The sequence below is a fragment of the Solanum dulcamara genome, chromosome 7, assembly GCF_947179165.1.
Source record: "Solanum dulcamara chromosome 7, daSolDulc1.2, whole genome shotgun sequence".
In the NCBI taxonomy this organism is placed as follows: Eukaryota; Viridiplantae; Streptophyta; class Magnoliopsida; order Solanales; family Solanaceae; genus Solanum; species Solanum dulcamara.
This window is the reverse complement of record NC_077243.1, coordinates 18429374-18449462: the sequence shown is the minus strand read 5'-3', so window position 1 is coordinate 18449462 and position 20089 is coordinate 18429374. Positions and strand designations below refer to the sequence as shown.

Here is a 20089-nt window from a genome sequence, read left to right as displayed (position 1 = left end):
TATATTTTAACAAACTCAACACTTTTTAAATATTTGGGAACTTAATATATAATTGGACCAAGTCTTTTTCATCAATTATTTGAATTAGCAAATTGGACATGTTCAAGTGTCAACCTTTTACCTGCTCAAACACTCATTTTCTTGTGAAAGAAATTGAAACGCCTCGACATTTTTTCATATATATGTGACTTGCTTTATTTGTCACCATTAATTATACTACATATTTAATAGTCATCTGATTATGGATTTTTTCAAATACTCTCTAACTATATTTAGCTATTAAATCGGTAATTTATTTGAAGTTTCGGTATGTGCATATTTTAAATTAAGGTGTCGTTTGGCTCTAAATGGTTTTTGGAAAAAATTTTAAAAAAAAACTTGAGAACTAGTGTTTGGCCATATAATTTGTTATTACTTGACAAATATATTTGACAAACATCCCAAGTTTCCAAGTTCTAATATTTGGAAAATTTAAAAAAATTAAAAATTATCCCAAACTTTTATATTTTATAAAAATACCCCAACTTGTAACCTTAATTTTTATTTTCCTAATTTTATATGTCATCTTTTTAAAAATTTCAAAAACTTGATAATTTTTACTATTATGTATTAATTCGACACTTCACATTTCACAAACAAGATTAGTCTCCCTGGTCTTCACAACATACGTAGTTGTGCGTGTAGATTAGGTTCTGTTTTTTATTACTTTCTCCGTCGATTTTTATTTGTACAATATATTTAAAATGGTTGTCCAATTATATTTATGTCACGATTTGAAATTGAGTGTGATGACACTCGTCTTAATTCACCGAGATGAGTCAGTCTAAAACCCAACGGAAGTAAATGTGAAAGTAATAAGATAATACAAGGTATAATTTAAGCAAAACGGGTAAATATACTCAAAATCTCTCAAGATTAATTGTTACGTGTACAAACCGCTAATATAATATAGAATATGCGAAAAGAAATAGAGTCTCAAATGTCTGTCTAAAAAACTAGACTAAAACATAGGAAGAGTAAGAGGTGTGCGCTGGAAGGATACAACAGCTACCTCAACAACTCCAGATAGTAGCCTCGGATATGGTAGGAATACAAAGAAATCACACAGGTTCAGACTCACAATCTACACAAGTGTAGAAGCAAGAAATGAGTACCAAACAACACGGTACTCAACAAGCGGATTACTAACACTAAGAAAAGCTAAATAGAACACAAGTACTCATGTCATCCCAACCGAACCTCCTTAACTACAACTTGCATAGAATCAGACCAACCTAGCAGTTCATAATCATATAGCACTCAAGTCAATAACAATTCAACATCTCCTGTCAAGTCATATTAGGATCATGTATATCAATCACAGAACATCAAGGGATATACATAAGTTTACAGATGACAAATGATGTGCAATGCAATGCAATGCAATGAGATGTTAAATGTGGTGATGCATGTTTGCCCTAATGATATATACACATCCGCTGGCTAGTAGGTCGTAACCTATGGAGGACTCACATGATCCATGTATTTGACAAAATCATTTTTCTTCAGCATAATCATCAATCGCCGGAACCAAATCCCTTCGGACTTCGTCAGAATCATTTTCCTTCGGCATATTTATCATTTCAATATCATCACAGTATATCAAAACTAATGCAAATAGGCAATGTTCACACAAATAGGAGAATATGATGAATATCATAACAACCTACAATTTATATCAAGATATTCACGTCATATTTCCACCAATGTGTCAAGATCATCATCACATCAATTACACCGACAAGTCATCAAATTACCATTTTATTACCCTTTTTCATCGTTATCATGATCAATCAAATGAACAAATCACCCTAACAAATTCTCATTACTCTCCTACATACATAACAGGAAGCACAATATTTTATAAGGTTCAACGAAGGTTTAGAAGTTCACTTGCCTCAATTCAATCACAAACTATCCCGAAACTTGGGCCTTCCCTTTTCGTCGACTTTTCAAATCAATAAAATCTATTCAAATAATGATTCGTGATAAGAATCTGGAACTAACAACACTAATTTCAAAAGAATTGGCCAAAAGAGTCAAAGCGACTAAAAATTTCGATTCCAAAAATGGGGTTCAATTCTGGAAATTCTTACATGAAAATGTCCCCCAAAACAATTGAAATTCATTAGTGAAAATCATTTCAAAATCAAAGTTAAAATCAGTCCTCAATCCCCATTTTTGATAAAAATCAAGTTCTTTAGAAAACCCACACTTTTTGGAATCAAAAATCAAGAATTCGGAGTTGAAAACACAATCTAATCAATGGATATTGAAGACTCTTAGTTAAAAACACTTGCCCAATTAATAGGACTTGAAAATCCACTTTAAAATCACCTGTTCCGAACTCTAGAATTCAAAAATGGTGAAATGAGTTTGAAACCTCGATAGACCCCTCAGGTCTCGCTTTCGCGGACCACTGGTTGCTTATGCGGCTATCGCGATCACGACCCATGGCCGCTTAAGAGAATTCTGCAAAAATATCGGCCCTCACGAAAGCGAAGGGTCATCGCGAAAGCGACCACTCTTCCACAATTGCGAGGCCTGAGGCATCAAAACACAACAACTTAACTAAGTTCAACCATACACCAAATGGACTCTCGGGATTCGTTCGCAACCCCTTGCACACAAACCATACATGCTACCCTATTAAATTCGACGTTTCGGACTCAATAAAATTGTTGAAATTCAAATTCGAGGTCTCCTTGATCTGGAATCCGATTAGTCGCAACTAAACTAATTTTAGATTCAAAATTACCAAGTCAAGCTTGGGACCTCTGAAAATTTAACCAACACTACTTCTAGACCTAAAATCACCCCCGAATCCAACAAAATCATTGGAAATCCATTTTGAACATCCGAAGTCCGAATGTTGATCAAAATCAACACTAAGTCTAAAAGTTAGATAATATAATAATATATAAAATAATGATGATCATTTATGTGGTTATAAAAAATTTTATTTTGTCATCACAACAAACTTAGAATCTTGGTTAATTTTTCATTACCATAATATATATAAAATGAGGACTCCCTTTTATTTTAATAAAGAGAATCAAATAAATTGAACATAGACAAAATAGTAATAGCAAAACCATGATTCTAGTAAATCATATATAAAGAAAAGGCCCACCTAAATAAAAAGGGTAAAAAATAGTGATAAAGTGGATGGAACAGTTCTTATCAAAAGAAGTTCCCATCACTTCCATTACTATTACTGAAAAAATGTTTGTTTGTAAACGGCTATCTTTAGCATAACTTTATGTTCTATCACTAAGGAGTTATTTGGTTGGAAATGCACGTTTAATTATCTTAGAATTAGCTATTCTGGGATAAGATGAATAACTTATCTTATATATGAAATAACTTATTCCATCACTATGGTATAAATGGTGATATAAGTTATCCAAACATGTCAACTAAATAAGACACCAAAATTTTATCTTTGCACTATTTTTTAATCCCAGAACTATTTATATTTATCCTTCAAACCAAACGACCTCTAAGATAAGTTAGTAGCAATACATGAATTACTATACGTAAATTTTAATATACGTGGATAAGAACAAGCATTTCTATAATTTACTTCTCACCAATACAAAAATAACAAACATTTATAACACTATCATTAGCAAATATTAAACGTGACCACTCTTCTATATGCAGAAAATCATCACCAATCAAGTGATCTATCTTTCCTTCAAGGTGCGCGAAGAAATCTGTTATATCCAAGTGTGTGATGTCAACATGATTTTCAGCCATAAAATTAGCTTCAGAATTTTTATCCTTCTTTTTTAGTGATGCTTGATAAAGCTCAACCAAGTGTTTGGGAGTATGACAATTATGTGCATAATGATTCCTTCCACCACATCAAAAACAATTTGTTCTAACTGTTTCACGTTTCTCATCTTTTTCTTTTCCCTTTTGGTAGAGATTGTTCTTTGGTGAATGATTAACACCAGGAAAATAATTTTGTTCTTGGTTATAATCACTATCACGATCACGACCACGTCCATGATTAGGACTGCGACCTCTTCCACGTCAAGCGTGGTGGGCATACACCTCATTCACTTCAGCGAATGGTGTAGATCTAGTAGGTCGATTCTCGTGATTTTTCATTAAAAAATTATTATTTTATTCAGCCACGAGAAAATGAGAAATCAGTTCAAAATACTTTTTGAAACTTTTCTCTCTATATTGCTGCTATAGGAGCACATTCGAGGTATGAAATGTAGAGAACCTTTTACCCATCATATCAATATTACTAACCATATCTCCATATAGCTTCAATTGAGACGTAATTTTGAACATGGGAGAATTGTACTCATGAATAGATTTAAAGTCATGTAGCTTTAAATACATCCAATCATATCGTACCTTTGAATGTATAACTATTTTCAAATGGTCATATCTTTCTTTTAAATTATTCCACAGAATGAGTAGTAGATACTCGATTGTGAGATTTTCAATTTTTAAAATTTCGTCAATATGATAATGCAAGAATATTATTGCTTTAACACAATCTTATTCCAAAATTTTATTTTCAATTTTAATGGTGTCTCCAAGATCCATTCATCCAAATGAATTGTAGCTTTGAGAAAGAAGAAGCTCAATAATGTGGTTTCTTAGCAAAAAGGGTCCTTCTGCCTTCTCCCCAAACTCAACTGCTGAGGAAGTAACTCATGGAATTGATGCCTCTGCTCTTACTGCCATTGTTACAGGTTCCACACTCTTGCTCGATTTCAAATGGGAAATGGAAATTGAACCTCCCCATTTTTATTTTTATTTTAAGTTTCTTGGTTTAGTTTTATATTTATACTCCGTAGGTTTCAATTTATTTGCCGGATTTTGATTTGTAACGGAATTTAAGAAAGTAAAAAAGGATAAGAGTTTTGAATGTATTAGACATGTCAAGTTGAAAATTGAAATAAAAAAGAGTTGCCAAACTTTTTGGAACGGATTAAAAAGGAATGTTGAAAATTGAAATAAAGAGCTTTTGAAACACAAATTAATTGTAATGGGGAGAGTAATAGATTTTGCATAATGCAATTCTGATTTCTAATTTTCTTGATAAGTCAGAATTAAAGCAAAAAGTGCAGTTTTTGCCTCTAAATCTTCAGGCCACTCATTATATGAACTAGGATTTTTACTCAGGTGTCAAAATATGAAAAAGTAAACATACAACAAAATTAAGGGGATTCAACGCTTAGGATGTGTACATTTTTAAAATGATTACTTTACTTAACTACACAGTGTAATTTTCGAGTGAAGCCTTGGATGGATTCATGTATCCTATACTTAGTTGTATATTCCATAAAGAACTAAACTAGACTAGTGTTAATGTGCACGAAAATTGTATGATCCTGTGGAATGAGGAGCCCAAATAGACCAGAATGTGTATGAAGGATTCATGTAGCTCGCCCCAATGGTTCAATTGGTTTGGGATTGAGACATAGATATTGTTGTATTTGAAAATTGACCATCTCTGAGTGTTCTCTTTGTCTTTGTGGATACGTGTCCTGTTTAACATCCGTGATGGTAAACAGGAGCATCGAGTGGAATTGGTGCGGAAACAGCACGTGTTCTTGCATTGCGAGGTGTGCATGTAGTTATGGGGGTCAGGAATATCTCTGCTGGAAAACAGGTTAAAGAGACAATAATTAAAGATGTCCCACAAGCTAACATTGATGCCTTGGAGTTGGATCTCAGTTCACTTGCATCAGTGAGGAATTTCGCATCAAATTACATTTCTTTAGGCCTTCCTCTAAACCTGCTTATGTAAGTGCTTGATTTGAAGTCTCAAAAAACGAGAATCCTGTATTAGAGAAAGTACACATATCTGCTGTGAGTCTTATGCACATTTCTATCCCTAAGTTCTCGTAAAAGATGTGATCGTCCAGGCTAAACTATAGATGTATGCATGTAAACAAAGAAACAAGAGAAAAGTAAGAAGTTAAAAAGACATCAAGGATAGCTAACGGTTGTTATGTGTTAGTTCTCAAACGCAGCATGCTCCAGGTCTATATTATTAGGTAACATAATCTAATAGTTGAAATAGAATGTCTTGAATGATAGAGAAGTGTAGAAATGAGATTACTTAATACATTAAGTTCCAAAATATATTCTATACAAACTTTAAGTCAAAGCAACTAGACTTTTACACTAAATTGAATAGGTGAGTCAATAAATATTGTAGGAAGTATCTTTGATGAACTATAATTCCTTATTTGAATGTGACATATTGAACTTATCTCCAGAGTTTTCCTTCTCTACTATACATATGATAAGTTTTCCGTTTTGCTTGTTGTCAAATTGTCAATATAAATATGGAGATCACTCTTTCATATTCCAATCATACTCCATGATTCAGATGATACAAAATTAACATTCAGTTTTTAAAAGTGAGCAATTTATATTACTATGTATAATGTAATGCGATCTTTTGGACAGTTTCCGGTCTCTCTTTCATGTTCCATAGCAGGATTCAGACGATACAAAAGTAAAATTATTGAAACTTAGAAATTTAATGCAATCAGTGATTCTAATTTTTAGTATCAGTTTTCACCTCTACCCACCACCCCTAATTATTACTATTTTAATTGGCTCAAGAAGGCATAATTCATCATATGTAATAATAGCTGCATGTCCTTTTTACTTTATAATACTTAAAAAAGGAGACAGACTGGATCCAAGGCTATTCAGATTTGGTTGCTGATATGGCAAAGTTCAGTGTACTGGTAAATAAGCTACAGATAATATTATTTGAGCTTTCTCCCATCACCATTAGGGTGAACAGAACTTGCATTCATATTCATTGTACTTGTGTTTTAACTCGATTTTAGGCTGACTGATGAGCACAGAAGTAACTAGATGATTGCTATCTTGTGGCAAAGTAACAATGCAGGAATCATGGCAACCCCATTCGCACTTTCCAAGGATAAGATTGAGCTGCAATTTGCAACAAACCATGTCGGTATGATGCATGACATTTCCTACTAATTTAACACTGAAACGAACTAATCAACGAAAATGAGAATAGAGGGACTGGGTATTTTCTATAGAGATGATAAGTTAACACAAATATTTAGCCCTTGGGCCTTAACACTGGAATTATGAGGTCAATTATGTTGGCTAAGTGATTAGCGTGTATTAATCTATGTCCAGCTTGTTAGACCGATTGTGATGGTCAGTTCATGGTTTGCTTAACTTAGATGATTACCATGACTCGACTAACAAATTTGGCTCAGTTTATGTTTACATTGTTACTCCCTTGTCTTTAATGCTCATAGTCCTTAGTTTGTGAGGTTGTGTTTCCTAGAGTTTTGCATACGGCATACCTTTATGACATCTTTTCTAGTTAAGTATCATTTAATGTGGGTATCCCAGTTGGTGTTTCTAGTGCTGAATGCTAATTGTTTTATTGTCATTGTTCTCCTTCTTTTGGTAAGGTTCTATATTTTTAGATCTCTGCATAACTTAATGACAGCTTGTGTGCAAATTATGTTTTTGGTGATACTGAAGTCAAATTGCATCACTCTAAAGGATGTTTCACACGGTATATTTTATTGCAGGCCACTTCCTTTTGACAAATTTATTGCTGGACACTATGAAAAAAACAGCTCGTGAGAGTAGAAAAGAAGGGAGGATTGTTAATGTCTCCTCACGTCGCCACAAATTTTCTTATCATGAAGGGATTCGGTTTGACAAGATTAACGATCAATCAGGGTGAACATGCTATAGTCTGACATATCTTTTGAGTGTTAATTCTTTAGTTGTTTAGTCTTTGAGTTTCTTCCCTAATAATTTGACCAAGTATATATTAGTATCCCACAATGGCGGAAGATGTCGCATACACTGCACAGAGTATCAGTAAAGAACTAAGTGCAAGGAACTTATCTTTGTGATCTCCCAATCTTTTCTCTCATTATGACTGAGTATCTGCGAGAAACAGGATCTAATTTCCTTCTTGTCTTATCATCGACCACGTTGGAATGAAAAAAACATTATAACTGTGCTACTTCCAGTGACTATAGTAAAAATTTTATGCCCTTCACGAATTTAAAAGTTTTGGCGAATAATTTTCCCTAATTCTCAGTGATGGGATGGACAAAGATGTTTCAGCCAAAGTAATTGATCATTTATGTGCAGTCACGAGGTGTTTATTTATGTTGTTTCCAGAAAATAGATGAAATGTGCTTATGCCTAGAAAAAGTTGTCAAAGGGCTTTGTCTTATGTGGATGAATGATCCTCAGGTATAATGGCCTGTCTGCATATGGTCAGTCAAAGCTTGCGAATGTGCTGCATGCTAATGAACTTGATAGACATCTAAAGGTACACACTGATCAAGTAAACAGTTTAATGTGTTTGAAGATTGAATTTTCTGATACATTTGGTAAAAGTATTGTACCAGACCATACAGCTATGTCATTTAAATATGTCAAATTTGAGACTATCATCTCAGACCTAGTAATTGTCAAATGGATTTACCATGAAGACTGGACGAACGTTCATCAATTCTCTTTCCGGTTTGGTTTCCAAGAGGTGTCAACCATAAAAAAAGATTCTGTCCGTCCCTTCTACTGACCGAACCCTCAGTTCTGGGGCCCTCGTCAACATGTTACGAAACCTCCTCAACTGTTGATATTTTCCTGGAGTAGATTGAGGATTGTAAGTGGCAAACCATAATGGTACAAGTCTTTTGGCATTGTACTTGCTGCTAAACAAGGACATAAAACAAAACTTAAAAATTTCAGCATTTGCTACAAATGTTTTCAAGGAAGCATCATCCATTACAGTGCCTGTGAATGTGATATTGCGTTGTACACTTTTTGAGTTGCAATTTTTATCTTTACAAACATTAAAGTCCCGTACTCCTAGAATAGACGTTGGCATAAGTTGTTACCTCTTCTTTTCTGATTAGGCGTGAAGTAGTTATATTGAATCCTCTCATTAACTAATATTACCAGGCTTACAGAACCTTTTGGTACTTTGCTTCACAATGGTTATCTAGTATAAGTAGACGATAAGCTCTTTATCCATTTTATGAATAATAATGTGGTCATTTTCTTGAAAAGGATGAGGGTGTGGAGATTACAGCGAATTCGCTTCATCCAGGAGCCATTGCCACCAACCTTTTCCGTCAGCACAGCATTATCAGTGGTAATCTCTTTTGACTTGTGAGTCATGTGTTCTGCCTATCTCTGCATGGATGCTACATGTAAAGCGCAACTGAATGGTATACTCTTGATTGCTTGCATTGTGCTCTTGCTTCATGACTTAATAGGTGAGGAATTAGGTTAAAATTGCTAGTTGTTGAGAATGAACCACACCTGTCAGATGATGCTCCCTTGAGCTTGTAAGCATCTAACAAGCAAAATCTGGTTCAAAGCCCCTTGTAAAACTGTCCATATGGGTCTTCTCAGTGGCTTGTTTCTGACATGTGTTGCTTATGTCTTGTTCTTTACTAACACTTGTGAAGTTATTTACATTTGATGGAAGCTAGATGTAACAGAAAACTAACTGGACATCTGCTACTTTGTTTTATGACTTCTATAAACATCTTCATAATTTCGTCAATATCTCACCTCAAATGCATAGACCCTGAGAATAATGGATAAGTGGCTTGGGGTCCTGTGACTATCCTTTCTTCATGGGGCTTGTTTACATTTTACTCTCTTTTTCTTTCTTTTAGTTTCAAAAATGTTTAATCCACTGTCCTCTTCGAGTAATGCAGGCATTGTTAATGTCATTGGGAAGCATGTGATGAAAAATGTTCAGCAGGTAATGTTGAAGTCCTATTAATTTCTTTTGTTTTAGACTCAGAATCTTTAACAAACGCATAAGGGCAACTGAATGAGACATCTAAAGATATGTGATTTCTAGAACTTGAATTTAACGTTGAAATCACGATTCATGGGTCATATTCCAAATGGGATGTGATATAAAGAGTGCTATAATTTCTCCTTGAATAGTCGAGTTGGAGCAAGACTCAATTTCTCTAGGTATGAGCATGCAACAAACCCTTCTCCTGAAGATTGACTTTTGTCATCCTTTTATCTTTTACTAAAAAAGTATTTGAGTACCTCATAGCTCCTTTCTTTTCTCCGCTTCTACTGTTACAGTTTCAATTCCACGACCTTGTGAAAGTAGCTAGCAAATCAAGGCACCTGGTGGCTGTTATGACTAATTATAGTTTCAGAAGCCAAAGAGACGAGAAAATCATAAATACTAATCCTTTAGTTTTGGCTGTGGCACCTTTTTCTGGTTCATTAGGCAAACAATGTTGTCTGCATAAGTTTCTTTATCTGTTTGCTGATGTGTAAAAGTGATCTCTGCAGGGAGCTGCAACAACATGCTATGTGGCTTTGCATCCTGATGTTAAAGGTGTAAGTGGCAAATATTATGTGGAATGCAACATAGCTGAGGCGAGCCCCCAAGCTAACGATGCTGGAATGGCAAAAAGATTGTGGTATTTTACCACGAGTTTAGTTCACTAACATAGCATACCCTTGCTTGTGAAAGCACATTACCATCTACCATGCAGCCTACCTTTTATGCTGTGCTGTGTATCTTGTGGTTTGTAAAGCATCACATCACTGGAAATCTCAAACCATGAGGCCTTGGACTCATCCCATTTCGTGCATTGGGAACATATAGTCAGTCTCTTTCAATGAATTTTATAGGACCATAGACATGGTGAAAAATGAACTTGCCTCTACCATTCCACTTATATACCATACTTATAATCTGCCTAGAGTCGAACTCATAACTTACACTTGGTGACGCCAGCCACCTCATCTAATCGTTTATCCATGGGATTTGACTTAATCTAGTCCCAATCAACTGATAATGTGCTTCCATAAAAAATTGGGCCAGGCATTAAAAAGTCTTTTAAATTACGACACACTTGGAGTTCGACTAAGTCAAGACACCAGCACCAGTCTAAAGTCAAAATGTTGATAAGAAATGTGCTGTCATCTCTGATTTTGTTTAATCAGAGCAATATTTTCAGTTCATTGTTTACTGTACAGAAACCCTAACATCCTGTTCCCAAAGGGGGAAGAGGAGGAAGATAAAGGGCCCTAATCCTATTTAATTTCCACGCTTGCTTCTTTTGTTCTCTCTTCTATGGGACAGCATAAATATACAAGTTTGGTACCACAAATGTCATGTTGAAGGATCAGCTATACATTGAATCACTTGCAGCTAGCCTCCACGAGCAAATTTTCATGGCTCAGATTCGGTTATCAAATCTGATCTTAGGCACTCAAGATTTTACAAACTGCTTCAATGTCCACAGATGCTACAATGAAGGTCAAAAGTTCACTGGGAAGTAAGCTTCATCTTTGTAACACTAGACCCAAGGGCGGACGGAGGTAATAAGATCAGCTGAATGATCTCGACAATGGATAAGTTCTGCTCAAGAAGTTGCTAGTTTATTTCCTAGTTTCCCCCCGGTGGATCCTTATTGTGCAAATCAGCTTCCTTCAAAGTTACCAACATACACTGATAGTAAACAAAGAAACTGGAAAGTGTGCCATGAATGTTGTATCTGACAAAGAAAAAATCATGCTTCACCTGTCCGACCTTCCAAAGGAGGACAAGGGTTTAGATCTAGTGAAGGAACCAATTTCACATGATCCCTTAAGAGTTGCTGAGACACCCGATTAGCCAGCACTGACTGCCCATCATAAAGCTCTCCTCCTGTAGTCCTCCCAAACTGCTTTCCAAGAGCATCATTTTGAGAGGATGCCAATTCCCGGAAAGCATGAGATCCTGATTGTGGCCCTCGTAAAACATCAGGATCCCAGTAAGAAGGGCCATTCATGTAAGGACTCTGTGGAAGTGGTGCTGCCTCCTGTAAGTAAACTGACTGATTAAGGTGATGAAATGGAATAGCACCAGTCCCTCCAGAGAGTGGTGTTGATGAGCCAGACATGGTGATTGGACTTGATATGGGTGAGGGAGACAGCCTCTCATTTAGGCGTTGAGGTGACCTTGGATGTAAAAGAGGGCTACCAATTGGCGAGACAGGGCATGATATGTTTCTTGTAAAGTGGATGTCACTGGAGATCAAAGAAGAATATCAGTGATCATAAAAGATGAGTACTACCTTCATTATTTTCTCTAGTATATTCAGAATTAAAATTTGAATGGCAACTGCTTTCTTTTGAAAGCTTCTAAATTAAAAATTAGAGAATTTACGAAATATAAAATGATCAGAGAAAAAACCTGCAGTGAAAATTAGATTTTGACACTCTGGATGAGTGGATTGCAAGTCTTTCTGATTCTGATGTAGGGATATTCCTTGCCTGTCCAATGCCCTAAGATTCATAAAGAACACACCGGTAAGATTAAGCCATGCCACAGAAGTCCAAGATGGAGATTTATAATGTTTATGTCATCGGTCATACTGCAAATTTCATTTGGGATTACTATTCTATGCATTCCGACATCATGAATTTATTATATACTCCCTCCGTTTCAAATTATCTATAGTAATTTCTAAAAACACTTATCTCAATTATTTGTCATTTTACAAGTTTAGGATAAAATTAATCATCTTTTTTCCATTTTATCCTTAGTAGTAGTTATTCTTGAAGACTACAAACACCTCAATAGAATAAATATTTAATAAAGAGATTATAACTTAAGAAATAATGAGGGTAAAATAGTCAAAAACTCTTCCTAATTAATGCGTGTAAAAGAGAAAAATGACAGATAATTTGAGACGAAGGGAGTAGTAATTAGTCCCTTGCTCCCCCCTTTTCTACAGGAGATGATTTAGTCCCATCTCTTTTAGATATGTAGTAATTAGTCCCTAGCGCTCCCCTTTTCTACAGGAGATGATTTAGTCCCATCTCTTTTAGATATTCCAACACGGGACTAATCAAGACAGTCTGTTCCAAGGAAGACATGTTCCTTCATACTGGTGCTAGAACAAAGATATATACATCTAGTAGTACGTCTAATAGTGTGATAGCATTAATATGCATTCACCATCTCATATATCCAGCTCCATGACATCCTTCATCTAAATCTCCTTACAGCTACCGAAATAAGTCAATTTTCATTTTTTTAAACATAAAAGTTCACTTGCTTCATTTTAAGCTCATTTGAAGAACAAGAATTGTATTTCTGCTGTTTTGTTTTCTCTTGATGTAAATCTCACTTTTTGTCTTCCAGCCCAAAAATTTGTGCTGATGATTCTTATGAATATACTGGATGTCACCTTCTCAAAAAAAAAAAACAGGTTCACTTGCTTCTATTTCTCTCTCTATCTATCTATCTCTTTAAACTCAAGAGTGGATCCAGGATTTGAACATTATGGGTTTGAGTTTGGGATCCTGTACATAAATAATTACAGGGCACGATCCAAAGCTACTGGGTTTGGATGAACCTATAACTTATACATTAGATCCGCCCTGCTTACTCTGTAATGAATCAAGAAGCTAAAAGCAAGTCAATTTCTCTTCTTTCCTTTTAACCGTAGAGGTTCACTTATACTTTCTTTTTTCAAAGGATGAAGCCTCTTACTATGCTATGAATCAAGAAGCTAACAAGAACTAAGCTCATCAATCTCACTTGAGGCTGAATACTATATCTAACATCAGGGGCAATCAAATTGCACCTTCAAGGAAAGCAAAGACAAAAGAGATGGCATTCTAAAATAAGAAACATGTATGCTTAAGAAGGCACATACACAGACATCATCCTACCCTCTTTGCTTTCAATTATATACGGGGGAAGAAAAGAGATGATGGGAGAAGCACTAAATTTCAAGTTTACTTGGCCATCGAAATGAATCTAGCTTGTTAATATCGTGAAAAGAACCAGCTTTTAGCCACAGGACAGAACGCAATACAACCAGTCAGCAAGTAGAAAGTTTCTCACGGTTCCTTTTTTTTGAAATGAGCTTGTCTTAGTAATTTCCTTTGATCTCTTTTTAAGTATTTCTGATAGTTAAAAGATTCAAATCCAAAAAAAAAACTCGCAGTTCACCAAAAGAAAAAACAGATAACAGAAACTACTTGATGAAAAAAAATATGTTCATTATTGTAAGAGCCCATTCCCTGACCCACTTGTGGGATCACACTGGGTATGTTGTTTATTATAAGAACCCATCTTACAATAAGCTAAAAACTCCAGTACACAGATTATATAGCACACATCAAACAATATAAGACCTTACCATATTTACATATTCAGTTAAATTATTTCCTTTCCAGAAGGAAATGACCCAATTTTTAGAACTAACCACCCTTTGAGTCGCATGCGACAAGTTCATAGAACTGAATACATATTCCAGTACATTATTACCGACATCTGCATTGGTACTGTATGAGCTTCAAATCTACTTGAACTTATCTTAAACAGGAAAGAACCTTAAGAATATATGCTATCAACAGATTTCAAATAAACAAAGCCCGACTCTTTGATATATGTAACCAATCAGTTAATTTTGCCAAAATTAATTGCTGATCCAGAATCATTTTATGGACACGGAAGAACAAATGTGCCAGTGTACTTTTATCAGTATCATCAACACAGCCTTCCTGTTTCTGAAAAGAAAGAGAAATGACTTCCAATGTCTTAACAACAGAGAGAAAAGAAGACTAAAATAAACAGAAGCGTACCAGAGATTTTACGCCATTTGCTCCTGTACATGGTGGATCCAAAGGTGCAGGAGAAATATTTGGCTTCTCCAGAGTTGCAGCACTTTTCACAAAAGGATGCTCCAATAGCTGAGCAGCAGTAGGACGATGACGGGGCTCACGCTGCAAGCACTTCCTCACAAAATCTTTAGCTTCATCTGAGAGCTGTTCTGGTATAGCTGGGAGCTCTTTACTATTTCCAATCTTAAACATAGCAGCAACCTTTGGGCCAGAAGACATCAAACACCACATCTTATAGGTCAGGGGAATGAACTGGCATTGTGACTTGCAATCTCAAACTAAATTATGGCAAAACATAATCTACAGAAACTTTCCAGAAGAAAAAGCAGGCAGGAAATGCTCAACTAATGGTCTCTCGACCAAATTACTCACCCCTTCATACTGGCTAAAAGGAGGCTTTGATGTAGCCATTTCTAAGACGGTGCACCCAAGACTCCATATATCAACAGCAAGGTTGCAGCCACTAGAATTCTTGATAACCTGAAACAACAGCGAAGAGGCGCTTTGGAGTCAAACTATAAGTAACCAAGGCACATAAAAAACTTTTAAATACTTCCCAAATCAAACCCTTACCTCGGGGGCCATCCAGTAAGGACTTCCCTTGAATGATAATGGACATGATTGCCCTGTGATCTACAAATTTGGGATTGAAAAATTAAAGATATGAGTTTCAGCCTGAAGAGCACACCTACAGAGGGAAAAGTATCCAGATGGCACAAGGTTGACAATAACACAAGTGCATTACTTAATGGATCAAAATTCTGTATTTATCAATTACCACTCCAAAAATAAGGAAGAAGCCAGATGATTAGAAAAAGATGTATCCATTCCAACAGCAATATTATTTAGATGGAAAAGCAGATTTGGAAGGGGGGGAAATCCATATGCTATCTCCAATTGATAATTTCATACAGCAATTGAGATCATCTAACAATATAACGCCCTTAGAAGTCTATGCTTAAGCTTACATGTTTTGCCATTCCAAAGTCTGCTAGCTTTATGCGCCCATTTGGATCAACAAGAATATTTGCTCCTTTAATATCTCTGTGAAAATGCAGAGTTAGACAATCAGGGTACGCAAGTAAAGACTGCTAAAAGAATGAAACTTAACATAAATTATTCAACCCAAAAAGCATAATTACCTATGCACTGTGTTTTTAGCATGTAAGTATGCAAGCCCTGATAAGATTTGTTGAGTATAACTACGGATCGCTGCTTCTCCAAATGCACCATATTCTTGTAAAAGCTTATAAATGGACCCACCCGATACATATTCCAAGTAGATATACAGTTTATCGCCAACCTGATTGAGGTAAACAATTCAGAAGAAATGACAGCTCAAAAACATGACAAAATTTCTGCAAGCAAAAGTATATGGCTCTCATATGATAAGGTTTATAATCGCTCCCCACTTAGATCGGATATAAGATTTGGATTGCTACATTTTGACCAATTTTTTTTAGTCAGGAATTTTGACCAAATTATTTAATTAAACTTAATTGATAAGACTGCTAATATTGTTTGAAGCTCACCGTTTCTGTCCCGTAGTACTGAACAATGTTTGGATGCCTTAATCGGCTTAACAATGCAATCTCCTGCAAAATACTTGAACATAAGAGCATACTCAAAAATGAAAACATATGATTATATTATGACTCAGAAACAAACAACTCTAAGCTGTCCACAAACATTAAACCTTCATTAGACTGTTCCCTATATGATAAACTTACTTGTGCCAACTGCTTTGCACTTTCCTTTGACTTTGCATCATCTGAAAATAATGTAACCTCCTTCATTGCACACATTTCACCGCTATCACTGCAGAATAGACAAGGCCAGATATTAAACAAATCTTCAGGCTGTCAATCTTTGATTTGCACATGCCAATGGGCACGCATAAGTAACATGTTGGATTTGTATTTACTTCAAAAGGCCAAGGTCAATGTATATACCTATTAAAACCAACATAAACATGTCCAAATGTGCCTCTTCCCAGCAATTTTCCTTTTTTCCAACGAGAGCCAGGGCTAGCAAGGTTCTCGGCTCTACCTGGACTACGAGGCAGCGAGGGAGATGTTGCAACTGAATTGGAATGTGAAAAGGGCGAAGAGTTGGAAATTATCAAAGGAGGAAGAGGCAAAGGGTGACTTTGCAGTCTTCCATCGTCAGGCCAACTAGTCTGCAATTCAGAGGCACCACCTACAGCCCTAGGATGAATTGGTGTGACAGCGCCACTATGAATTCTCGAGCTAGGTCCCGGACTTGTCATCCTAGGACTAGGAATAGGAGAGTACTCTGGACTTCCTCTACAAGGCTGCCAAAACAGTTGTCCAGACATATCTCCTCCCATTGAATTATGTCCAGAATTCTGACCAGACCCTGGACTTGAACAATGGCCAGATCCAAGTGAAGGAAGATCTGGATAAGCCCTTCCTGCCCATAGAGTAGAACTAGTAACTTGCTCACTTGGAGCAGCTCTCATAGGACTTCTAGAAGGACTTGACATAGAACTATCAGGAGCACTGCAAAAGGCTCCAGGAGGAGGCACCTGTAGAGTGGTTACATGACTACTCAAAGGTCTTCTCTTAGGAGATACAGAGGAAACATTTCTACTTGGTGAAAGACTAATTGGTCTTGTCATTTCTTTCGAGTTAATTTGTCCAGCTGCAGATTGATCCTTAACAACCAAACTTCAAAACCAACAAGAAAAAAGAATTGTGTCAATCAAGGTACTATAATTACTTATCAAAAGAAAGCACCAAATGTTTTAACAAGAAAAATACAACCCAAAGCAATTAAGCCCTGCCAAAGGAAAAAGAGCTGACTTTTGAAAGAAAAGAATCTATAATGACCAAATTTTCTTTCGAATGACCTTCTACATTTGCTAACCTGGAAGGACTACCAGCAGCAGTTCTGCTCCCAGTTTCATAATCAGTTGCAAGTGGACTACGTTGACGCGAATCAATAGGATCATCACTCTCAATAGAACACTCACTTGAAATAGATGCAAAGACAAGCTCTCCATCTGTATCTGCAGGGTCCAGTTTGTGCCTGATGCATGCAGGCTTGGGGAGAGGCAGAAACAAGGATGGCTTTGATGCCTTCTCTACTCTGGACTTTGCTGATGGACTGATTCCAGAATCCGACCTACCTACATTTGCTGGACGCAGACCAGGAAGTGGTAGTGGTTGGGCCAGAGGCCTTTCAGCAAAGCTTTGACATCTTGATACATGTTTAGAAGGTGACGACGCTCTTGATTGTGCTTGGGACAAAGAACCCTTCTCAGAAGCAATGTCACTGCTATGCCTTCGAGAACCTCCTGATTTACCGGGAGATTTAACTTCAGCTGGACTCTTAAACTTGCGATGCAATGTATCAATAAAACTTTCTTTTGTTGGTTTCTTCTTAGCTTCTTTGGATGATTTCCACCATGAAGGCATATTGCCTTGTGCTAAAAATTAGCAAAATCAATAGACAACTTACTATAACATAATTTCCAAATAACCAGCCTTATATTGGACAATAAACCTGCAAGCAGAAACAGACTAGCATGCTTTAATTAAGTACTTGGAGTTAATAGAATCTTAATCTGTTGCTATAATGCATATGTCAATCCCTCCATATATTTGAAATTAAAATTTCTAAAGATAAATATTACATAAAAATATTCCAATTTCCAACATAGGCATGATGTTGATCCACCCTAGATCAACTATGCACAACAGAGTGCCCACCTCCCCTCCCCCCCCCCCCCCCCCCAGATGATCAGTGTGGCGGTTAGGCATCCTTAGACGAAAGAGTAATATTTCAGGATTGGTTATTGTGTGTCAGGCTGTCAGCATAACCAAGGACATGCTTACAGAGTTACATATGACAGAACTAGTCAACCAAAGCAGTCGGCTTCATGATACAACCATGGTAACCAATACTTATGTCAGTTCATAAAAAAAATGTGGAGAGAATCAATTAGAGACCAAGTAGTTAAAACTCTGGACAAGCGCAACTAAGATAAGACGATCAAACCTTTTTTCACCTTCTTATTGATTTGCGTAAACAGATAGTTTAGTTCCAACAATATAACTGTCACTTATAAATCATCGCATAATAAAATAGAAATTCCCACCCTGGTTCTTTATTTTTTTATTTTTTTTACAGATAACTAAGCAATATTACAACAAACTTCCTAGCAAACCAATTAAAAGCTAATCAGCCATGAACATGAAGTTGTACCCATGATCCAGTTCAAAGAAATAACTCCCTTCTGACACCAATTTTTTTCTCCCTTTCCTATAATTCCTCTTGACACCAATCTTGAAAAGGTGGAATCAAAATTTATTTTCCTGTTCCGCCTCTCAAAAATGAGTCCCCTCAACCTGCTTCTACTAATTTATGTTTATCCCATTTCAAAGATTAATGGGTCTCCTAATATGAGAGGACCCTCAGTTCATCCAGGATGAAATTTCCAGTATCCAAATCTTCTTCAGAAATCACAGCAAAAAATATTACTTCTCATTTCTTGCCATCTCCCCCTGTTTGCATCAAACAATAGAGATATAACATGTGTCTTTTACATATACCCTTATCCATGGTTAATCAATGTTCCAATTTTGCAAGTAGTATTCCTCTTAGAAATAAATCAACTTGGTTGGGATAACTTTTCTCGATGATGCTACTGATCTTTCAGTGTTGAGTACAGCAATCATCATGATTTTAAAAACTCAAAAAACACAGCCTTTCCACACAGATCTAACATACTGACAATGCACTTAAACTAGTAAAAAAACAAAAAACACAGATTAACAAGTATAACAGCCAGAAAATTGTTCCTAAAATGGAACAGAAAGATCACCAAAACCTCACCTCCAAAGTTCAGCTGTCACATATCGAACACAAACAGCTCGCTTCAGATTTGGTCTGCTGAATCCACCTCTGGTACTACTAGCTCAAATGAAACCCTAGAAAAATCTCAGCTTCCCTGTCCCCTCTCCGAGATTTTCCCGAAAGACAGAGAAATAGAGAGATAGAAAGAGAAACAGAGGTTCAAGAATTCGAATAGCAGAAAGTTATTTGAAGAGATCGCGTAAGAATGGAGATGGAATTAGAGAGAGAAAGGAGTGAGAAGAGAAGCTAAGTAAGAGAGATAAACAGAGTGGAGTGGAAAAGAGGTGTCCCAATAATAATACACTGCTACTAGACAAGACTTGTGCCACGAATTCAACCAAGAAGCATTCCTAATATTTCCCTTTAGGATATCGCACCAACTACGCCAAACTTAATTGATTGAGAAAGGACTATTACTTTGTATTTGAATAAATTATATCGTTCATCGTCATTATATAATGTTATACATCAAAAATTTGAGTAATAAACGTAC

At 36.1% G+C, this 20089-nt stretch overlaps 2 protein-coding genes across 4 annotated transcripts; one reads left to right on the top strand and one right to left on the bottom strand.

Annotated features, from left to right (window-relative positions):
* Positions 1-4606: 4606 nt before the first annotated feature.
* Positions 4607-10757, top strand: LOC129895696 (short-chain dehydrogenase TIC 32, chloroplastic-like). Of its 2 annotated transcripts, none has more exons than XR_008767825.1 (8): positions 4607-4760; positions 5586-5817; positions 6933-7012; positions 7611-7764; positions 8293-8371; positions 9115-9216; positions 9774-9820; positions 10378-10449. XR_008767825.1 is itself a non-coding variant. In XM_055971443.1 (8 exons), exons 1-8 carry the CDS (start codon positions 4655-4657, stop codon positions 10534-10536), a joined length of 942 nt encoding a protein of 313 aa, XP_055827418.1. In that variant the 5' UTR covers positions 4607-4654; the 3' UTR covers positions 10537-10757. The 2 variants fall into 2 exon arrangements, 1 of the variants encoding a protein (XP_055827418.1); XM_055971443.1 differs by having other exon boundaries at positions 9115-9199; positions 10378-10757.
* A 225-nt stretch (positions 10758-10982) lies between these two features.
* LOC129895695 (mitogen-activated protein kinase kinase kinase YODA-like) lies at positions 10983-19879 on the bottom strand. Of its 2 annotated transcripts, none has more exons than XM_055971441.1 (12): positions 19576-19879; positions 17605-18243; positions 16668-17405; positions 16446-16533; positions 16248-16310; positions 15858-16018; positions 15684-15759; positions 15289-15348; positions 15088-15195; positions 14677-14916; positions 12272-12363; positions 10983-12105 (listed from the first exon to the last, which is right to left on the bottom strand). In XM_055971441.1, exons 2-12 carry the CDS (start codon positions 18153-18155, stop codon positions 11607-11609), a joined length of 2676 nt encoding a protein of 891 aa, XP_055827416.1. In that variant the 5' UTR covers positions 18156-18243; positions 19576-19879; the 3' UTR covers positions 10983-11606. The 2 variants fall into 2 exon arrangements, with proteins under 2 accessions (XP_055827416.1, XP_055827417.1); XM_055971442.1 differs by having other exon boundaries at positions 17605-18166; positions 19576-19875.
* Between the last annotated feature and the right edge of the window lie 210 nt (positions 19880-20089).

Bases quoted from the DNA above. Each gene is read 5' to 3' on its own strand.
- LOC129895696 (XM_055971443.1), top strand. From the start codon at position 4,655: ATGTGGTTTCTTAGCAAAAAGGGTCCTTCTGCCTTCTCCCCAAACTCA. The intron at 4,761-5,585 runs GTTCCACACTCT...GATGGTAAACAG, and splicing joins TCTTACTGCCATTGTTACAG to GAGCATCGAGTGGAATTGGT. The intron at 7,013-7,610 runs GTATGATGCATG...ATTTTATTGCAG, and splicing joins ATTTGCAACAAACCATGTCG to GCCACTTCCTTTTGACAAAT.
- LOC129895695 (XM_055971441.1), bottom strand. From the start codon at position 18,155: ATGCCTTCATGGTGGAAATCATCCAAAGAAGCTAAGAAGAAACCAACA. The intron at 15,349-15,683 runs GTAAGCTTAAGC...CCAAATTTGTAG, and splicing joins ACTTTGGAATGGCAAAACAT to ATCACAGGGCAATCATGTCC. The intron at 14,917-15,087 runs GTGAGTAATTTG...TCTGGCCCAAAG, and splicing joins CTTTTAGCCAGTATGAAGGG to GTTGCTGCTATGTTTAAGAT.